The sequence below is a fragment of the Augochlora pura genome, chromosome 9 (genome assembly GCF_028453695.1).
Source record: "Augochlora pura isolate Apur16 chromosome 9, APUR_v2.2.1, whole genome shotgun sequence".
NCBI lineage: Eukaryota > Metazoa > Arthropoda > Insecta > Hymenoptera > Halictidae > Augochlora > Augochlora pura.
In genome coordinates, this window is record NC_135780.1 from 12,370,005 (window position 1) to 12,391,649 (window position 21,645).

The following is a 21,645-nucleotide window of genomic DNA, read 5'->3' on the forward strand; positions in this document are numbered from 1 at the left end:
GATAGAGGGCTTGGGGGAAGGAGGGCACAATGCCGGCGAGCCGCGCGTCGAAAGTCTATTAAATTCCGGCCAATTCTCCGGGTCGGACAATGAGTCACCGTTTCGTTTATCGTTCTCCCTTCGATCGTTTACCATTATCAGACGATTGTGTGCGCGTGCACGTGCCCGCGCGTGTGCGCGCGAGAGTGCGAAAATATTTCTCGGGCGCATTTACATCGAGCCTGTTCGCCGAGCATCGCGGGCCTCGCCGCTGAAAACAACCATGACTGTGAACCGGCAATTTATCCTCGATTATCGGCCTGCGTTCTCGGCTTCTTTAACCCTTTGACCGCGGCCTGATCGAACTCAATGAAGCCGCGAGCGTTTCGCAACGAGAAAATGAAATTGCGGCGAGAAACGCTTTATCGGAAGCAAGAAAGAGACGTTTGCAAATACGTTTTCAAAGTCGGTGACTTAATTTGCTATAGCTTACTTTACTGTAGTCTCTTTCTATTTTGTATAGATATACACTAGATTATTTTGTCTCTGATGTAGAAGATATTAAATTTGACTGCAAAAGGTGTTATAATTTTTTTGAGAAAAAGCTAGGAGAACACTGTTCGCGTTAGAACACACCCTTAAAATCACAAGAGTAGGGGCGAAATAGTTTCACCGCCCCTCGCGCTTCGAATCGAATAAAAGCCGCCCCGAGATCGATTTTTTTCGGAGACGACGACTCCCGGTCTCCGTTTCCAGTAATATTGTTACGCAACAAAGGACACCGCGGCTCTATCCGACAGAAGGGCGCGAGCGAGAGAGGAGAGACCGTGCAAGCCGCGGGCTTGTCACCGGAATTCAAGCGGCCGGCTCAGCCTTGGGGCGAGTTTCCATCGGCGCACGCGATCCACGCTCGTTTCGCCGACAAATCGTGCCCGTAATCGGTGCAGTTTCGCTTTTCGTTCGCCCGATAAAAGTCCTAGGTGCTCGGGCCTCGAGCCGAGGAACGAAAACAAAAACGAACGCACGCCGTTTAGCGTGCGGACCCGAGCCGATACGCTTCGGTTTCGTGACGAATCCGTCGCGATCGAGATTGTCGATCACGGGATTGGTAACACGGAACACCGGCGGAGGGGGGAGGCACTCGAGAAAAATTTCTGCCACGGGCGAGGATCGACGGCGGACCGGTCTAAACGAACGATTTCCTTCCGGCATTTTCTCGCCTTCGTTACGAAAAACAAACCGAGGAGAAATTGTTTCTCCCCTGGAATCGAATCCGTTCGCCCGGCTCTGATATTTCTATCGCGACCGGGAACTTTCGTGTCGTTTCTTCGCCCCCCCCCCCCCTCCCCGGGGAACTTGGCTCATTTCTGCGAACTTACTTAGCCCGTATCTCGTTTAACTGGGCTACCGCTCGCGGAATCGGACGACGAATCGGAAGGGAAACACCGGAAGCGAAAACTATGCGGTGCGATGAAAAAGTTACCCGAACTGTTTCTCTCTCTCTCTCTTCCCCTGTTCGCGTCCGGATGAATTCACCTTGGTTCACGATGTCGTACACGCTGGTTTACAGCTGTTTTTCGAGTCGTCGCCTATAGTGCTCAGAACTATTTTAATTGTAATCATTGTGTTCCGACATTTCAATGATCCGACACTTCAATGATCAAATATTGCCAACGAGAGAACGACCCAGCTAACGCCAGGTTAATTAATGCTAGCTTATAACGTATAGAGGATTTTTTAATTTACTCGCAGATTCGACCGTGTGCCCGATAGATTTTCTCTGCGGAGGTCCGATCGTTTCGCGAAACCGAACACGTCGGACGCGATTACGGTAAACATCCCGAAGCTCTTTCGATGGAACGCCGCTGCCGGGGAACAACAGTTGCATCGATCCCTTTGAGTTTCGGCGCAGGGACGGGGGGGGGGGGGGGAACCAAACGGGGGAAAAACGAAAAAGAAAACGACGAGGAATTAATAACGCGAGTTACGGCGAACAAAAGGGGGACTCTCTTCGCAGATTTCCGGGCGCAGCTCGATCGTAAAAGCGCCCCGGTGCATTGTTTCTTTCAATCCATTTCCCTCCGATCCCCGAGTCCGAAACTCGAAACCGGGCCGAGGACTAATTGCGAGGGAATTAATTAACGCCGATTATTTCTCGGTCGATTTAAATAAAGGGGGAGCTTCCGCCCCGTGCCCGATTCGGCCGCGCCTGTCGAACGCCGAGGCGTGAAAATACGCGCGATTCGTCGAGCGACCCTTGAAAAGTTCAAGGAGACCGTGGAGCGGAAAAAATTTTCTAGCTCTTGAAAACGAAAGAAAAGGAAGGGAGAAAGAAAGAGAGAGAGGGAGAGGGGGGAGGGAGAACCGTATCGCTGTCTACAAATTACACCCTCAGCAGGATTTCTTAACCTGTTAACCGAGAGAGGGACCGGTTAACTTGTTATTTCTGTTCAATTAGATCTCCCATTATTTCTCGGTCCTTTCGGAGAGAAAAGTACTTCGATTAAGGAGAAGGTCGCTCGGCTGAATTGTTGGAAAATACAATTGTAGGTTTCAACTTGGTCTTCGAAATCGAAATAAAAAAAATAGAGAAAATTTTCTACAAGAATTTATGGATCATAAATATTGTTCCTTTCTTTTCAAATCGAAATCAATTTGACTGCTGAAAGGTTTAAATAGACTTTGAATGGATTAAATCTAAAATATCGTACTTGAGTGAAAAAGATCGATGTAATTTGGTCAGGTTCGAAAGAAAATGTTAAAAAAGGGTTAATCAACGGGATAAAAGTTGCGGGTAATTTCGTAGGAAAAAGTTGCAGAACAGACGCGTCACCTACTTCGATTTCTTCTGTGATCGATCAACGATACCTTCCAGAAGGGGTTGAACTCAGCCAGCCGGCAACGAAGATGTAAATAAATGCGGGCAACAACGAGGGGTTCTCGAAAGTTGCCGGAGTTGTTGTTGCTGGATAGTTTGTTGCGGGGTTGTTTCGGTATTTTGACGTTGACGGTTGACTGGCACGGGAAGCCCCGGGGTTGTCCCCGGCCCATCCACCGTCTTATTCCTGTCCCCCTTTCGGATCTTCCGTCGATCGTATCCCTCTCGCGCCAAAAATAGTAGCAGCTTTACAGAAAATTTATGTCAAGTCGAGGGATGATCGCGACGACGCTGCCAACGGGGTGATGACATCGACGAGCTATTGTCTACCCTTCTTCTCCCAGTCTTCCCACCTCCGTCTCTCTTCTCTCGCGTCTCCTCTCCCCCCCTCGCCCGTCTTTCTCCACTCCCCCCCTTCTCGCCGCACTTCCTCACCTTCTCGCATTACTGTCTTTCATGCTGTCGACTTATACCACCATTGTCGCGCTCTTCCGCGACGAATATCTCTCCCTTCCGGCCTCGTCTTTTCGGAAATGGATGACCACCCTCTTGGAAACTGTCGAAACGTCTCTTCTGCTCCGCACCCGTTTCCTCGCGTCGAAATACTCTCTAAATTCTAATTAACCCTCCGACGGAGCAGCATTTTCAAAAGTAGACTATTTACGGTATTTTTAATGTATCCGTCAATTTCTCCAAACATATCTTTAACGAACCTTTGTCTAGACTTCTATTAGTCTTTCTGTCGTTCCTGCGGTTAGTAAAATACTATTTACTTAATCGTTGTAAACTAGGTTATTCCTCTTAATATTAAATCCACCGCTACAACCGCTCAGATCGCGGGGCAACTTATTCAGCAAACACCATTCCTGAGCCGCTCAAGGATATTTTAAAATGACTGTCCACCAAGTGTCAGCGAAGTTTGAAGACAATAAAGTTTCCGATCGATAAAGTTCACAGTGAAAGTTACGCCGACGATATCCGTGGCACCTTTAAAACTGCACACCTAGAATAAATACTCCGTCCAAATCCATGGCTCGGCCCGGGCAAACCAACGTGCGGACGTTTCGGTTGATCGTCTTTGCGGGTATCGTAAAGGTATAGCCGCCCCCGGTGGGTTACGTAATCCAGCGGCGTATATAGCGGCCCGTGTGTCCGTCAAAATTATCGCCTGAACGATCGATGCGGACTTATCTCGAGGCTCTCGGTAAAGGTCGAGTCGTCGATTAGGCTGTGATCTACGGTCGATCTGCGATTAGGGTACGGACGGGGAGAACGATCTCGTCGAGAGCGTTCCTAGTGTTTCCTGTCAGCAGACGCGGCGTTTCGAAAGCACCGGCTTTCGATTTTAAGCATCGCTGGCGCGCGCTCCGATCGTCGACATCGATTCCCAAGATTTCTTTTACGACCAAGCGACTTTCGTTGCGATTTTCTGGCTGGGTAATCAGGTCTGAGTAATCAGAATATTAACTGTAATAAAATTCTAATATTGTATAAGTTTTTTAATTAGTGAAAAGAAGTTAGACTTCGTCGCTTGGAAATGTTGGCAATAAATATATAAGGAAAATATTTCAAGGTATAAATAATGGAAGAGAGTTTAAATTCGCGGAGTTTCCGGCCGACAACGCGCGGATCTTGATTTTCTCCGGGATCGATGGAATGGTCGAAAGTCAGGGAAGCGTCCCGACACGAAATCCGTCCGCGTTGCGACAGGTGCGACAGGAGCGCAGCCGTGACGGCCGGCTGCGGAGACGAGTGCGTGCAACTGCATTGGCTGCACCTTGACCCAGCGATCCGGCTTCGGTCGCGGCGGCTGAAACTCGCGTGCGAATCAAGATTAAGTAGCTGAAACACGGGCTGACCTTACTCGACGAGCACGATCGCCTTGTCTCGCGTCGGGTGCGTAGTTGGAACGTGTCTTTCCCGGCTGGAGTTCACCCCCATCGCGAATATCTAAACGATTTCACCAAGATCAAACTGTCGTTCGGGGTCTCCGCGGGAATCCGCTCGGAACAATGCCGCACGAAACGCCCCTTCCAGAAACGCGAAAACCACGAATACGCTTCAAACTGCTTGGCCGAGGTTCTCAGTCAATTATTAATCATTCGCACCGTTTCAACTCGGAGCTGTTTCAACTCCGGATCCAAAATGTATTTCCACTTTGTATTTCGATATTCCCATTTCGTAATTCAAATTTCTGTTTTGCATTTTATATTTCCATTTTGCATTTCAATTTTATATTTTACTTTCCCCATTTACATTTCATTGCATTTTCTTGTTATCTGCAATATTTCAACGAGGCAACCTTGTTGTGTTACGAAGGAAAAATAGAAAGTAATACCTGTCGTTAATTAGTAAGAATAGCTAACTAACAGATGCTGCAAAAGAGATGTATAAACAAATGTAAATAAATTTGACGATGGAAGAATGATCTTGAAAAGTTGTATAACAATTTTTACATGGCGCCTCGAGCGCAAAGAGTTAAGCAGTTCCGAGAGCGGCGATTAATATCTCGGGCGGAATAAAAAATTGGGACGTATCTGGGTTAGAAAGAAATATATTCTACGGAGCTGAAACAAAGCGTTTCATTAATATTTATTCGAGTGATCGTTTAATTGCGCCTTACTTGTACGAGCGTGTCTCGGCCGCATAAATACCTGCAGCCCTTTCATAATTAACTGGAGGGACAGCTAATAAGCTGCTGGAAAAGCTATGACTCAATGTAACGTTTATCGGATACGTCGCCAGTAGTAAAGACATGGATTGGTCAGACGTGCCGCGTGAATTTTTCAAGGTAATACTATAGCCGCCGTATCGTTGACAGCGCTAACATTTACAGTTCGTCAAAAAAAGTTATCCTACACCTTTTCACACGAAATAACTTTTTTTTTGTTAAAAGATAAAGCGACCTAAATTTTATTAAGATGGTAGCAAGATTAGTTTAGTAGATAATGGCGAAAGGATTGCTTTTAAAAACTGTGACTTTTGAGAAGAACTTTTTGGCTATTATTTGGCGAACTAATCCTTGCAATGTCTTAACAGAACTTAGATTGCCTGGTATAATTATAAAAGAGGTTATTTCGTTTTGAAAGGTGTTCGAAAACTTTGTTGGCTCACTGTACATCCGAAGACAGGAAATGATTGAGTAGACTGCAGGTGTAACCAGTAGTAGGAGTCCATATTGATCGGAGATCCGAGCAGCGTTTCTGGCATCCGGCTAAGTTCTACACCGCTTCTGCGTGACTAATAATCAACAGACTGCGGGTTTTTATGCATTTATAGCACGTGCAGATTTGTACCGTATTAAAATGCATACAGAATCGGAAGAGCCATTAGCATTTTGATGTTATTCTCGCGCCTGATCGTCGCAGAAAACATTCTCCCGCGTTCTAATTTTCATAAAACGCCGGACGATAGGAATTTCCACGAGGCACCGCAATATAATATCGATTTCATTTTTGCTTCGAGACAATTTTCTGATTGTCCCAAGAAAACTTTTTCCCTCGTTCTAATTTTTATAAAATGCGCGACAATAGGAATTCCGCACAATGCTTCTGGATCCGTTATTGATTTCACATCTTGCGACGAGCAAATTTTCTGGTCGTCGAAGAAAAGTTTACGCTCGTTCTAATTTCTCTAAAATATGCCGACGATTAAAAAGCTTGTGTCAATAGTCCAGAAATTTATAATTGTTGTTAAAACATATGGCGATGGGGATTCGCGCGAAGATCCGCGTTCTAGCGATCGGCGGGCGTGTGTGTTCGTGATTGGGCATGGACGGGATTAAAAGCGAGAAGATTCAAGGCTCGGCGATTCCCTCTAGGGTAAAGGCCGCGCACGAACAAAGGGAACGCTGATTTAACAGCGTGTTATCAGAAGAACGGTAAATATGATTGCCGTTATTTGTTGCGCAGTGAAATTCTGCCCGCTTATCGAGCGGGGCGATCTTTATCGGGGTCCGGGCCGGGCCGGCGTGACGCACGCGATCGAGAGAGAGAACGATTCGATATTCTCGAACGGAAAGGAACGGTCGCACGCACGTGCACGCGCACGCACGTACCCTCCTCCCGCTGTTTAATGGACTTTTCTACTTAGAGGCCAGCCAAGTGCTTGTACCGAACCTAGAACATCTTTCCCCTTTCACGTGAAACTATAACTAATCTACCCTTGAATGCCAGCGCCGCGTGCTTCCCGCCCGGATCCGGCCGAAAGTAAACAACCGAAAGCTGCGCCCGGATCTTTCCATCGATCCTCGCGCCCCACACTATATCATCTCGTCGGAAAAGCTAGCCGAAAAATTTTTCACATTTTTGAAATCTTAAAAATATCTCTATAGCTTTTTATCATTTTAATAAGTAAATAAATCACCTATTCTCGAGGTTAAACAAATTCAAAGAATAGAAAAGCGTAAGACGACTTATTCGATTAAATATCAACTTAACACCCGGAAAAAAATCGAAGGCGCGATTGGTCACCCTGCAGTAACCATCTCAGCCACCTTTCGACATCGCGCGAGTTTCATTCGATTTTCCGAATCCTCCCGTTTCCAATTTCGAGGCGTTACAAAGAGGTTCTCCCTTCGCCGGCGGTTCGTAAAATCGAGGGAACGGAATATATGCGAGAGATCGCGCGGCCGCGCGGGCACGATGAAATCGAGAAGCCGAAGGGAAGAGAGCGAGATTGCAAAGGGGAAACGCGAGACTCGCTTTAAAGGCGATAGAATCGATTGCCCGTTCCGGAAGTCCAGGCATAGCGGCGGTGGGGAAGGAACAAAAGAATATACGCGAGCGAGATATACCGCGAGCAATACTGGGACGACGTTTCGAGAACCATCGGTGGAGCTGATTTCGCTCTCGATCGGAATCGATATCGTCGCGGATCGTTCGAATCTGCCCGCGCGCAATAACGTTCACGGACAGAGACGCGAACGATTAGATCCCCTTTCGAAACGCGGGAGAAGTTACCGTTCGCTGGCCGATCCACCGGTAATGAACACTCTTAATTACTAATTAAGCGTCTTCCTCGACCGACAGAAGTTCCTCGTTCACTAGCGGCAGCGGTATCTAGTTCGGTAACGCCTTCGACGGTAGTTTGCGGGACCTCTTGTTGGATAAATTAATTTTCCCAATTAACACTGATCCTGCCAGCTTTCTTAATCTACAATTGTTCGAATTACAAATCTCTTTTTATTTTACATTTTCTTCAATAACCGATTACTTATTTTAATCGTTTATACTCGAATAGAATTCTGTCCTCATTTTATCAACATTTCACGAATTCTTTGCCCAGCGTATCTATTTTTATTCATCTTTAAAATTGCATTAACTCGAGGGTCATTAGCACCAACAAGTTACAGCAGTCACTTAAATCTACTTTATTCTCATAATCTACTCTGTTCTCATATCGGATTTGGTTCTGCTTTTCTACATATACTAAGAAATGACCACGATAAAAAGCGCTGTAATCGCCGTTCTAATAGAATTTTTCCAGCTAGCCTGATTTGCCGAAGCGAGGGCAGGTTAAACTTAATTCCATTGACGAGCTTTCCGTGGCACGAGTAGAAGCGGTCGCGGAAAGGTCGTACGAAAGCGCAAGTAGAATCGGTCTACGACGAGGGAGCCTATCTAGTAGCGAAGGTCCGCGTCGTTCGGCCACTGGTAGAAACGATGAACCGCGCCCGACACGAAACCATACAATACTGTTAATATTTTGATTTTATTACTATTGAGCCTGTGCAGCGAAGCCGTGCAACCGTTCGACAACGCGTGCTTCATTTCCATGAGAAAGTTCGATTTCGACGGAGGATATCTATCTTGGCCGATTGGTTCGCGGACGAGCAAGGGGGACGCATGAATTTTTCAAGGCGACCCGAACGAACCGAGCGCGCGATCCTCGTTCGACACGCGTTCCCCTTTCGTTGGACGGACCATGGGAACAGAGCCGAGTTCTCGGAGTCGAAAGTGGTTCAAGTACGGGCATGCAACGACGCGCTACTGCCCCCGAAATAACGATTACACCCACACTGTTTACCTGGGAGACGAACTATCGATTACGCCGGCCGATAAATATAACGTTACTAAAGCCGGCCCGACCTTCTCCCCGCGGAGCATAGTCAACGCTCGTTTTCAAGGTGGCCTTCTTACTGCCCCCTGCGGCGGGGCGGGTGGACGGCGTCGGGCCACCGTGCTCCAGAAATTTATTTGTTTATTTATAAACGGGTTAAGCCCTTCGGTACGGGAAAATACGGAGAATAAATTGCGCGGAGCCGTCGCGAGAGGCCAGCAGCCGCGTATCTTTTAAAAGTAAAGAGCGAAATGGTGGAAGTTGGTATTTCCGATCCGGTAAATGCGGTGTGTATTTACGCGAGCACGCTTCGCACCGATATTGATCTTTTCGGCGCATCGCTGACCAGCTTTAAGAATCAAGAGACGCGAGTTGTTCGACTAATTCGTTCTTTAATTTATTTGCTGATAATCCCTTGGCTACCTCTGACTTGGCTGTAATTATGTTCTCCAACGACCATGTCTCATATATTAACCCCTCGCACTCGGGCGAGGACTCTGAGGCAACGCTAACAATTGGTACACTGTTACCAAAGCAATTTTCACATCGTTAAATTCGCCGCTGTTTGATGGGAACAGAAAATATAGAAAATCGCACGTCGAAGTGAGCCCAAGTTTCTCCATAACCAAAGTTCCCGACGGTACGATCCCCGTCGATTCGCGCGCCACTTCCAACAACCGAGCGAGACTTGCTTAACCAAATCGACGGAGTAGAAGAGGGTGCGGACGGTTCTGGAATGCGAGTTCTCCTATGGTTCGCCATCCTAATTTCGCGCGGGATTAGCGGAAGTTTTCAAAGCCGGGATTAACGAACCGAGCCCGCCACCGACTTCGAATTTATCGGCGCGAGCCGCAGCTTCCACGGATCCGGGTGACGCGGTTCAGCCTGAAGGACTTAGGGGCTAGGACAGGGTTCTTCGGCCGGCGAAAAAAAGTTTCCGCGGCCGTGCGCGCCGGTTACGCGAAATTTTATTCAATTTCGCCCCGATCCGATTATCCTGTTATTTAACTCGGCGAACCGCGTCATGCTCAGATTACGTTGCTAATGAGATACAGGCGTTTCCCGCGGGCCCTCGGCTCGCCAAGTTGCCCGGAAACGTGCGGTCGTTCGTTCCGCCATTGTCCCCGGGTCCCCGGTTCTTGCACTCTCCCTCTCGTCGTATAGAACCAACTCCCGCGGAGAAAGTGCATGGAATTGCACGCCGGACGAGAGACCACTCCGTCGGCCCCGAAAATGCTAACCGGAAGCTGGGAACAGAAATTCCGGACAATGTACCGCCGGGGAAACTGTGCACCTCAACCGTTCGTTATTACCGCGGCACTTTAAACGTTTGCGAGACGCGAGGCGACGCGAACATATCAACGAATGTTAGCGGGAAAATAGACTGCAGATTAGCGACACATTTATAATTGATTAACGCTGGATTTAAATACTTATTTATTATTATTTTTAGCTGCGTTGAAATGTCTAATAAATAATACGAATCTTACTTTCGTTCTCCAGCGTAAATTCGTATTAATTAACCCCGAAATATTCGGGTATTTCAGAATCTATACACGATTGTTCAAAATATTAAGAAAAAGTTTTAAACAAACGCTTGGTACTTTACGTTCGCGGAACGCCGACGGAATTGTTGAAACTTGTAGAAACATCGCGGTAGTCGGGGGCGGTAAGAAAACAATACGGTAGAAGCGGAGAATTTAAGAGAAGCAACACGCCGAGAATCGTAAATCGCTCGAGGGGGGGTGGATCCGCTCGTTTTCTCGGAGTAGAAGCAGACCGTGTCAGGCATCCGGCACGGCGAGCATCCGGCGCAATCGGTTCTTAACGCTTACGGTGACTCAAGGATAGACAGGATACTCGTCGAGCGGAAGTCGTAGAAACTTTGCGGTAATTGGATCGCGCTTGTCGATCGCGAAATATCGCGGAGTTTCCGAGCCGCGGACGGATTTCCGAGCGTTATCGGCCGGCAGCAATTTTTCCCGGCGACGGATTCCCGTGCTCCTTTGCTTCCTGTAAGCAATTGCCGAGCGCAACGTTCTCCCCGTTCATCGAATTTTCCTCGGCTCGGCGGCCGCGCCGGAACTTTCACACACCTCCTCGCTTCCCCTAACCGCGGGGAGAGAAACAGACAAACGATGTATTGTGAACGATCGTCGCACCATCAGGTGTGCCGAATTTCTCTTTCGCGGAAGCGGGGGGAGACCAGAATCGATATATGAAAGCGCTTGTTTCCTATATCCTCGAGGCGTGGACGTAGAAGGACGCGTGGTCTCTATTTTAGGATACTGAGAGCTGGATACACTATTTTCTTCTTATCAGAATCTTAATAGAATCACTTTAGAATGCATACAAAAAGATTGGAAATTAACAGAGTGGAGACGATGCACCCGAGATGGTCGTTTTTAGTGCTCGCTAAATTCACTGTTAACAAGCTATAAATAATGCCATCAAAGTGTTATATCTTTTTAATAGCGTCACTGTTTCGTGTCTTATCTACTCCATTTTGTCGCAAATGCATAATATCCACCTAGACGTTACCCTAATAATCCAGTAATGATTCTAAAATTCTAATAAAATTTACTATCAGTTCCGCACAGATTTATTTAAAAATTAGACGTCACTGCGCTATTAAAGAATATAGTATCTCTATTGGAATCGTGCCGTGAGACACGAAAAATTGTTGGACTCGTCGCGGATCCATTTGAAAGTTGCTGTTTGCTCCGGTCTCCGTTTAGGCTGCCGCGCATCTCGCCCATATTAAACAGTCACTCGGCCCGGACGAATCGGATCCGGCCCGATAAGTGCATCGGGAAGCTCCGCGGATCCGTGCCCAAGGGACTACCAGACGGAATTTTTAATGGATGATTAGTTTGGAGAGCGAAACGCGGCCTGAAATCCGGGCGACGCGACGCGACCTGCCACTTTAATCTTGCCGGGATTAGCGAGGACAACCTGGACGACGCGAGCGATAGTCCGACGGTGTTCCTTTATCGTCGTCAGCTTGCCAGGCCATTCTACCAGCCCAATTTGGCAGAGTCCCGGGCCTCGGGAATATTAATGTTCAATTTCCTCGGCATCCTTCTTATCCTGTTGGCAGGGCTGACTGGGCGAGATCAGTCGGGTGCCGCCACTTGTTCCGACTACTCTGTACTGTTTCTGACTCCTCCTTTCCGGATGCCTTCCTAACGGCTAGGTGTGGTCGGACTGTTTAACCCTCGTCCAGTCCGTTATTTGTCCAGCTTAATGTATCCTGCGTGTGTCAAATCGACGCGGCCGTAACAAATCGATCCAGCAAGTGGCAAGCAATTTTCTTCTACCGAATATTTTAGCGAAAATGATAGAGGAGGAAGTAGCAGCAAGTTAGCATCCACTTCGTGGAGATAATTGATAATTAGAAGAAAAAGGCATTAGAATGCCTTGGAATCGGTACGATATTTCATTGAGAGAAAATGACAAGATTTGCTGGATTTGACTTGTTTACCTTGCAACCGATAGCGACAATTTTTATTTCGCATAAAGACCGTCGGTCTAATGAAGGTAACAGCTCTCTTAGGACTTTAATCGCGCCACGGACAAAATCGAGACACTTCCTGGTGGAAGCGCAACGCGGAGCAGATAATCCTGGAGACACAGTTTCTGGTAACAGGCGCGTTACAATCAGTTTGTCGGCGAGGGTCCACGGAGACCGTAAGCCTAGTCTAGCCGTCGGAAGCCAGCGTCGGGCGGCGATCGTATATTCCCGTCTTCATCTAATTGACAAATTTGGCCGAAACAGCCCCAGTGCTGGCAGTCTCCTCGAGAGGCTTCGTCGCGTCGCATCGAGCTCCTGTTGCATAGGCCCGCGAGGGAGCGAGAAGCTTGGCTACGCTCGAGGACGCACTGTTCCATGCCTATCGAGACCAAGAGCCACGGCTTTGAGAGGACACTCGATCAAAAGTGCCTCCCTGTTGCTACCACCGTTGTTCTCGCGCCTTCTATCGCCGTGATCCTCCTCGCGAGCCCGTCCCAGCCCGGGCGTCCCTCTGTTTCAGCCTGTCAGGGGTGAAACGGGTCCCGTTCCGCGACCCGGAGGCTCTCCGTGTCGCCGGACCGTCTGAATCGCAAACTTCCTAATGGAGGATCCCGTCGCAAATCACTTTGTCCTCTTCTGTGATCAATTCTGCGATGTCGGGGCTCCGACTCGGACGAATCTTTAAACTTTGGACAGGGCACGGCAATTTTGCTAATGCATTTCTTTGTCTTCTTTTCGGATTAAGAATCTGGACGCGCATAAAATCGCTGCACAGTCCTCGAATCGCAAAGTTTCCAATGTAAAATCTACCAGATAAATTAGTCTTCTCTCCGATCTGCCTAATTCTATGAATCAGAGTTCGAAATCAGATCAAGCCATTTCTTTTTTAGGTTACGCTGATTCCGTTTCACGGCCAAAAGCACTCAAGCTCGACGAACAGTCCTCGAATCGCAAACTTTCCAACGCGGAGTCTTGCGAGGACTTTGTCTTCTACCCCGATCTGTCTAATCCCACGGATGAGGATTCGAACAGCGAGCTTACCAACTAAATTATGTACGCATTAAGAGCTCCTGGAATAGTTTTTCCGAAGCGCAGGATTTATGGCTCGCGGAGAGCAGCGGAGGACCTCAGGAATAATTCTCCAGGACTGATAAAAAAAGGAATAATATATCTCGTCCGCGAATCGCAAAGTTTCCATTGTAATTTCCGTTCGGTCACGGTACAAACTCTTTGCAGGTGCATTTGCAAAAGATCTGCGCTGCATAGCATTGCGTATTGTAGCTTGAAATAGAAGTATACTATTCTGGAATTAAATATCGATGAAAATATAAGAAAATGATATTTCGTGAAACAGTGATATTCCGTCGATTTGTATTAAAGATAATGGTATTCTAGATAACAGTACCGCAAATATACTTATCTTTGGCGATGATATAGAGCACTGATTCTTCGCGCGGAACGGAAGAACGATGATTGATGGGGTCGATTGTCCAGGGGTTTGATGGAGGGATGGAAGCGTACGTCTTCGGCGAGCTGTCCTCGCGGGCTCGTAAATCGGAGGTGCGTGGCCTTGACCCGTTTCCCGGTAGGAGACCGGGTCAGGAGTGTGCGTTCGAACGACGAAGCCCTTGGTGGCGTGCACGGGGACCGAGTTAACCCGTGTGTACCCACGATTATCGTTATCGTTCCGGCTCCGAGGCACGAGCTCCGCTAGGAAATGGCAAATGTCGAGGGAACTCGAGGAACCGTTCGGCCAGCTCCTTCTGTCGCTGGCTCGCCACCCACGATTCTAACTCGCGGTCAACTTTTTCCCTCCCCCTCCCCGCCGGTTTCTCCAACTTTTATTCCATTGGAAGTTCTGCCTTAATGCTCGCGTTTCTCGCCTCCCCCCCCCCCCCGAATAAGAATCGACCCCAGAGCAACGGCGATATCGTCTCCCGCAGCCGCGACGTTTTAATACCGCCGTCTGATTTCCGTGTCGAACGACGACGACGTATCCGTTCCCGAACGAAAGCTGTTTATTGGCGGAGCATTGCGGATACCCGCTGATTTATCCGTCGATAAATTCTGTTGAAAATCTCCGTAACGAGTCCGACACTGATATCGCGGAACGAAAGGAGCTTTTATCTCGGCGTTTTCGCGTTTTATTTTCCATTTGTCCGATCGTTTACCAAGGAACGAGACTGTGTAATTGCAACAAGTTCAGACCAGTCTGGTCGATCGTTGATATTCGAACACAGGGAAAACATACCTGATTTCGCAGCCGCGTGGAAAGCTCTCGCGTACGCGCGGCAATGTTTAAACAGCGGAACGACCGCAATCGTCGACGCGTTCGATACATTTGATTAAACGATCACCGTGCCCGAACAAATCCGCGTCCGCGCGCTGGAAACGACGCGGCGTGCATCGCGGAAACGGTGGAGTCAGCTCCGTTCAATTTTCCCCGAGAGAAATTCACGGCGGGTCGCGATTTCTGCCTTTCCTCGTCTCGAGTAATGGGCGAAGTCGTTCGAGGCGTCGCGGCGCATAGGCCCGGGCAAATAAACAAATTAATCGACAAGCCTGCCGGTATTAGCCGACGAGAAATAGCCGGCGCGCGATCGATCCGGTTTTTCCAATAGCGTTCTCCGCCACGGTTCCGCGCCGCGTGCTCTCCGCGCCGCCTCGCCACGCCAGAAAAATATTAATACCCGTTCCCGTGTGTTTCCTGAGCAACCGGCTGCTTCGGGATCAACAGTTTTATTATTAAACGTTGCCGCGCACCGGTGCCCGGCGAAATAAACGCGGAGGAAGGCCGCCCCGGGAGCAAAACAGCACGGCATTTTTTGGCAAACAAGTCGAAGAACTGACGCCGGCCGCCGCTCGAGAAACAGCTGGCCTCGCCGATCGATCCGAACGTTTTCGCTGCCTATCGGGGTAAACAGAGGCTTATTAACCCTGCCGATACTCTGCACGAGTCGTCGCGGCGCAGTTCCTCCTTTCGTCGCTTCCACCGCGTTTTAAAATGATTTTCGAAATGTAGGCTTGTGATCGATTTGAATCTTCAAGTCGGAGATGATGGAATGTCGTCACGTTCAAGTTAGAAATAGAAAAGTTTAGTTTTACGGCATTATTTAGTTCTTTTTCAGACACTAATTTAATTTAATTTGATTTATTAAAAAACTTAAAAAAGGATAACTTGCATTCGTGGAGTGCTGTTATACTAGACTGCGGATTTAAGGAATATAACTTGGTTAAAAGTGCCTTTCCGCTTTTAACGATAGTAATAACTTCAAATTTACGCAGCAATATACCATAACGTCTAATATCGTCACAGTTTTATATTCGATCTATTCGCGTTTCCCATAAATGCATGAAATCCGCGGACCGGTCATTTACGAATCCCGAAATGGTGGCCAACGAAAAATGACATCGTTCGCAGTGCAAGTGTTACGATCGAGTCCGCAACACGTACGAGAAACGCAGCGAATGGGTCAATATGAAATCTGCGGTGACTGCGCGTGGTGGGAGAAGATTGATCAAAGAAATCATTTGGTATTTAAACGCATGAAATTCATCGCTCGGATGACTCGGCGCTGTCTTCTCCCGCGACTGTCAGTTAAAACGCCGCTAGAACGTGATCAATCTTTTATCCCGGGACAAACAGAAATCATTCCGACTAACCCGATGTTCTTTTTTTCTTCTGTTCACAGCTGACAGCAGTTTTCTCCTGGCGAACGCTCAGATCGTCGACTTCCCTATTGTCTATTGCAACGAAAGCTTTTGCAAAATCTCTGGCTATAATCGTGCCGAGGTAATCCCCCTCTTCCGTGGGACCGTCGACTAAAACCATTCTTCTTTCCCGCCGTGTCATTCGGTCAGGATTTCAATTTGCGACTGGAATTTTGTAAAGAACGTCGCCTGCGAAAGCGGTCATGATTATGGAACCAGTTTCGGTCTCGAGGATACGGAGTCGTGGAAGTAGTAAACTATTACGATTCGGTAAACTAATTCGGTCCATCGATTTCCTGTAATATCTGAAGCCAAGTTCGGATGACGAACAAAAGTTATTAGAACAACCTCTGGACAGTGGTGTTCGAACATCTTTTAAAAGACAATCGGTATTTTGGAACTGGTCTAAACGAGGTAAATTCTTTGGAGGTGTTAGAGTGACTAGTTTTAATTTTACCAGGACTAATACGAAGGTGCATTTATAATTTTATTTATAAAATATATTATTTCATGAAAAGTATCAAAGTATACATCTTACTTAACGAGTTAGCTATTTTTAACGAGTGTACACGTCATAAATAATCTACTTTCTCTGATAACGAGTACACTCGTCAAAAAACAGTCAACCGGTTAAAAGATGTTCGAATACCTTTTTCCAGAGGTTGTACAATATATCCCCGTATTTATTTAATATCGCGAAGAACTTCCCTCGCGATACGTCGAATATCAAGGTGTTAATTTTCCCCGGGCCTCGTGGTCCACAACCGTGTTTGGGAGCAGTGTCTGACATTTTTGTTGATGATCCTGTCAGGTTATGCAAAAGTCCTGCCGCTGCGGATTCATGTACGGGGAGTTGACGGACAAAGAGACGATCGCCAGGATCGACGAATGCCTCGAGGGCCAGATTCACGATCAATTCGAGATCCTGCTGTACAAGAAGAACAGTAAGTAGCCCGTGGTCGATAGCGTCGCGGCATGGGAGAAGCTTAAATGTGGTGTTCGTGGCTTCTTTCGCGGTCGGAATCGACGATTTCGGTTCCACGGCACCCTCGCCACCACCCGTGGCCATCGGTGCTCCCATTCTTATCGAGGATCCCGGGGAATTTGTGGCCGCCGAGCAATGTTTTATCGCCAACGGCCTCGCTGGAAATGCCCCCGGTGGTCCCACCGCGGAAAAAAACGAACAGCTACTTCAATTTTTCAACGAATCGAAGTCACTGGCGATTCAGAATTTTTCCGGCTCTTCGACGGACTATAAACCAGTCGATTAAAAATCCAGTGCTAGCCTCGATGCTTCCGGAGGTCGAAGCACCTGGAAAATTCAACTCACGTGTCCCGAAGATTAGTCGTAACAAACTGCTTCGATCAACCACATTAACCTCTGGTTGTATATTAATTAAACTAACTGCCTATTTTTTTATTTTATTCTATATTTTTCACATAATTATAAATAGATATAATTTTTACAGCTGTCAAGGGGTTAAAGTGGACAGCGATGATTGGCGATGCGAAAATCACGTTCGTCCAATGAATAAATTGAAGCGATAAAGAACTCTCGTGCTAACCGTCGGACGGCGGGTCGATTTTGGCCCGATGTTGCCCGCCTGCCGATGATCGAGCTCGAGAAGAATAATTCAGGACACGAAGGGTTTGACACAGAAACGAAGAGAACCATTTGCCCGCGATACAGATCGATGGGATCAATTGTTAATGTCAAAGTCTTGACTCGGTTGTGTACTGGTTTATAGTCTCGGCGAGGGTGTCTCGTGCGACATTGCCGCTTCGCGGAGGGGTCGCAGAGAGGAAACCGTCGATTCCAGGCGAGCGAGTTTGACAGAACGCCTCGAGGCGCGAGACGATGTATCGTTGTGCATGCAAGAAGTCGCTGGTCGACCGGCACATATAAGAGAACACATGATCTACGTATGCGTCGATCAGATCGATCAAGCGCCGATCGGACCGGCTTCGAGTTTCGTGTTGTACGTGTTGGTGTCGCCTGATCTCGCCTCGTGTGTCAATGACAGCGTTTATCGAACGACACTTGTTTAGCGAACGAGTGTTCACTGTTCACGGATCACGTACTATCTCTCTCTCTCTCTCTCTATCTCTATCTCTCACTTTCTCTTTCTCGTATCATCGACGCTTCTGAACCATCCTTCTCTGTCTCTGTCTCTCTCATACTCTCGTCCATCTTTTTTTACTTTGTTTTCTCGCTATTATTATAATTGATCAATCAGATGACCCGGCCGACGGTTCGAAATTTCTTTGGGAAAATAACAGCGAAAACACCCTAAGCGTCCTATTAGACGACGTGCGAGCTCGCGTCCGAGCAAAATAATGAATGATCGTTCTGTTTAAAGGTGCCCCACGAGGTATGTCTAGCACAGGTTCGCAAAAGAGTGCTCGAAAGACCCACCAGTAAGTCACCCTCGAATCTAACTATACAAACACTATCAATCTATATTATATATTATACTATAATACACTATGAAACACTATATATAATTCTACCTCTCTCTCTATCTATCTATCTACTTCTATACATATACACACATATATATATATATATACTATATATATATTTTTTCTATAGATATATTATCCTGTTTCTCGAAAGAGGAGACCCAAAGCGCAGCGTCCTCAAAAAAGGAAAATCGACTGAATTCGCCAGCATTTAGATTACACTACTGACTATTATAACAATCTATCACAATAGTAATTGTCATAATAGTGTCTATTAAATTCAACAGCCTGTTCGTCTTTCGAGCTGAAAGAACAAGGCTGCTATCGTGTGAACGGTATACTTGAAACCTTCGAGGGATTAATGAATAACGATAATAATTTAATTAGTAACGAGAAAAATCAGCAAATAGAATTTTTTTATCGAGACCATCGTGCCGCACAGTCGACTTTCTTTTCGCACACCTAATAGCTGTCCGCCTGATTTTCATAATTCGGGAGTAGGGTAGACAGCTGTTGCGACTGTCAGCGAATCTCGGGAGGGCTGCTGTTTCGAGAAACAGACCATAAGATATTCTACCTAGTAATGTACAGTGGAGATATATTGTATACGATTGTTATACGCCCATCTCTAGCGTGAGCAAGAGACGACACACGTACAAGGATCGTCGAACGATCCCTGGACCGAGGGGCGGCCATAATGAGAGGACACTATTCGACCTCCCGCCTACTCTTGATTTCAGTTAATTTCCCCGGACTCGTACTAATAATAAGTACTAGCGACGCACAAGTAATCGCCGCGTAATCGTCTCTGAGCAAACACCTCTCGCCTCGATCTTTTTTGTGTTTTGTCTACAGAGCCGGACCGGCGAACGCCATTTCCCACTTCGTTCACGCTGCGGTTCGGCACCGCCAACGCCGGCTCGCGTTCGCACGACCACGCTCGGCCGAATTGCGATAAAGAACGCTTTCGGAACTGTTTAAGCTTCGTTAACCATCGAGGACTTTCGCGGGGTAGATTTCTGCCCCGACGCGTGTATGTTTGTGTTCGTAACTCCCGACATTGTTGCTGCTTCGTCGTACGGGTAGTATGTAATGTCAGTAGTGTTTGCGACCACACAGTAGGTAGACATAATTCATTGTGTTCGGAGATACGTCAGGCACTTTGATCTCCCCTTAAATAATTATTTCTAAATAAATATAAAGCCTGTCTAAACGGCGAAGGTCTTCGAGGGTTAAGTTCGAAGCTACGTTCAGAAAGTTAACATTCTTTAAACCAGAATAGCCTTTTTTTTAAATTGATCCAAATAGAGTATTCTAGAATATAATTACGTAAATATTTTCCTGAAGTGTAATTGGTTTGAATGATGAAAAGAATTGACGAAAATTTCAAACACGCGAGTCGTAGGCCTTGATAACTTGTAACGTACACGCTAAAATTTTCGTTGTCACGAAGACAAGTTTGAAAACTGATTTACGGTTCCCGAATGACGCGCGTGTACCAGAAAATGATTCGCGCGTTAACTGGTTGGACCAAATTTGTTCGATCGTTGTGTTTCTTGTACGATTCTGTGGCTCCTCGTAGAAGTGCCCTCGATGTTTAAAACGATCGAAACAACGGTGCTCCGGTGAATTTTCAAGTCGAATCGCAGCGAAGCGAGCCGAGGCGAATCGAAGTTCGAAGGTTGAAATCGATTCGGTTAATCGGGGAATACGTTCGCTGGGCGGGCAGACAAGCGTAATGTAAGCAGCGGTGGGCAAATTCGCGATTTAAATAAAACGTTTCCAATCGCGAGCGAAAGGCTTGGTTCCTCGTCGAACGAGCCGCGGCGGTGCTCCAATCAGACCCGAAAAACCCGGCCGAGGAGAATTTTCGTTCACCCGGGAGAACGGTCTCCGGTCTTCCAACATTCTCCCGGAACGTTATTATTTCTGGTGCCCATCTCTGAGCGTATATGTTTGTCCGTGTGTTCCGTCTTAATTGAAACGCTGCGAGATCTAGTATGTCGTAAATGAAACAGCGACTCTGTCGGCAAATAGAGTGAGAGCCCTCGTTGACAGTGTAATTACGAGTTTCTTTGTCGATTTTTCGAAACAGCCGTAAATACCACGTCCACCAGTAGGTAACCAGCGTGTGTAGCCGAGTTAGCTCCCGCCGCCATCGCGAGGAATCCCGTGGGACGCCATCGCCGCCCACGAGAAGTCTCCTCTAGAATTCCTCCTTTTCTTTCTCTCTCTTTCTCTCTCTCTCTCTCTCTCTCTCTCTCTCTCTCTCTTTCTCTCTTACTCGATTCCTCCATCCGCGTCGCTGCCGGAGCAAGCAGGGTTTGTAATCGAGCGCGACAAGTTCAAAGTGAATTTGTTCGATTGTCGGGCGAGATCAAAAGAAGCCGAGGAACAAGGTAACCCGCACGGATTAAAGGAGCCCCGAAGAAATCGAGGACGAGAATTTACTAAAGTGTTCCGCGATTCGAGTCGGGCCGGAACGCTCGACTTACAAGGAAATACCTACCCGTCTATACACAGAAAATCCTATTACGGTAAAACCTCGATTATCCGAATATCCGAGGTCTGTATCATGTGAACGTGCTTTACTCGTACACGATTTAGTTTAAGGCGATCCATGTACGACACAATTTCCTCTGCAAATCGGTGAGAACTTTATCGAGAACTGTAACTGGCTCGCGCTGCTCGTGAACGTTCGTGTTTTATCGGGTAGTTCGGATAATTGAGGATTTGCTGTTGCGGCCTGTTTAACGGGAGGAATCGGTGAACATAGACAGAATGTCGAGACAAGGGTTGCTTTGTTCCCGTCGATAAATTTCACTTTCTCTGAATACGCGAAAATTAAAGCAAATCAGAAATATTTAAAAACGTTAGTATCTTTTGCATAACTTGTTAATACTCTTCTGACAATTAATTGACATTTCCATAAGTTTCGTTAAAATCTCTAGAATTTCAGTTATGGTTTTGCCAAAAGGATCTATCGTTCGAGTATTATAATTATTAAAAGGAAAAATATAATTCTATTTTATTCGAATCA

At 47.0% G+C, this 21,645-nt stretch overlaps 1 protein-coding gene across 6 annotated transcripts in view; it reads left to right on the forward strand.

Annotated features, from left to right (window-relative positions):
• Window positions 1-21,645, forward strand: part of Eag (potassium voltage-gated channel protein ether a go-go) — an 82,644-nt gene that overhangs the window by 38,298 nt on the left and 22,701 nt on the right. For all 6 annotated transcript variants that reach the window (XR_013494868.1, XM_078191246.1, XM_078191248.1 and 3 more), the window contains exons 3-4: window positions 16,124-16,224; window positions 16,954-17,086. Coding sequence is in view for 5 of the 6 variants with exons in the window: in XM_078191246.1 (XP_078047372.1) it covers window positions 16,124-16,224; window positions 16,954-17,086 (234 nt within the window). In the remaining variant the exon portion in view is untranslated. The remainder of the gene's footprint in view (window positions 1-16,123; window positions 16,225-16,953; window positions 17,087-21,645) is intronic.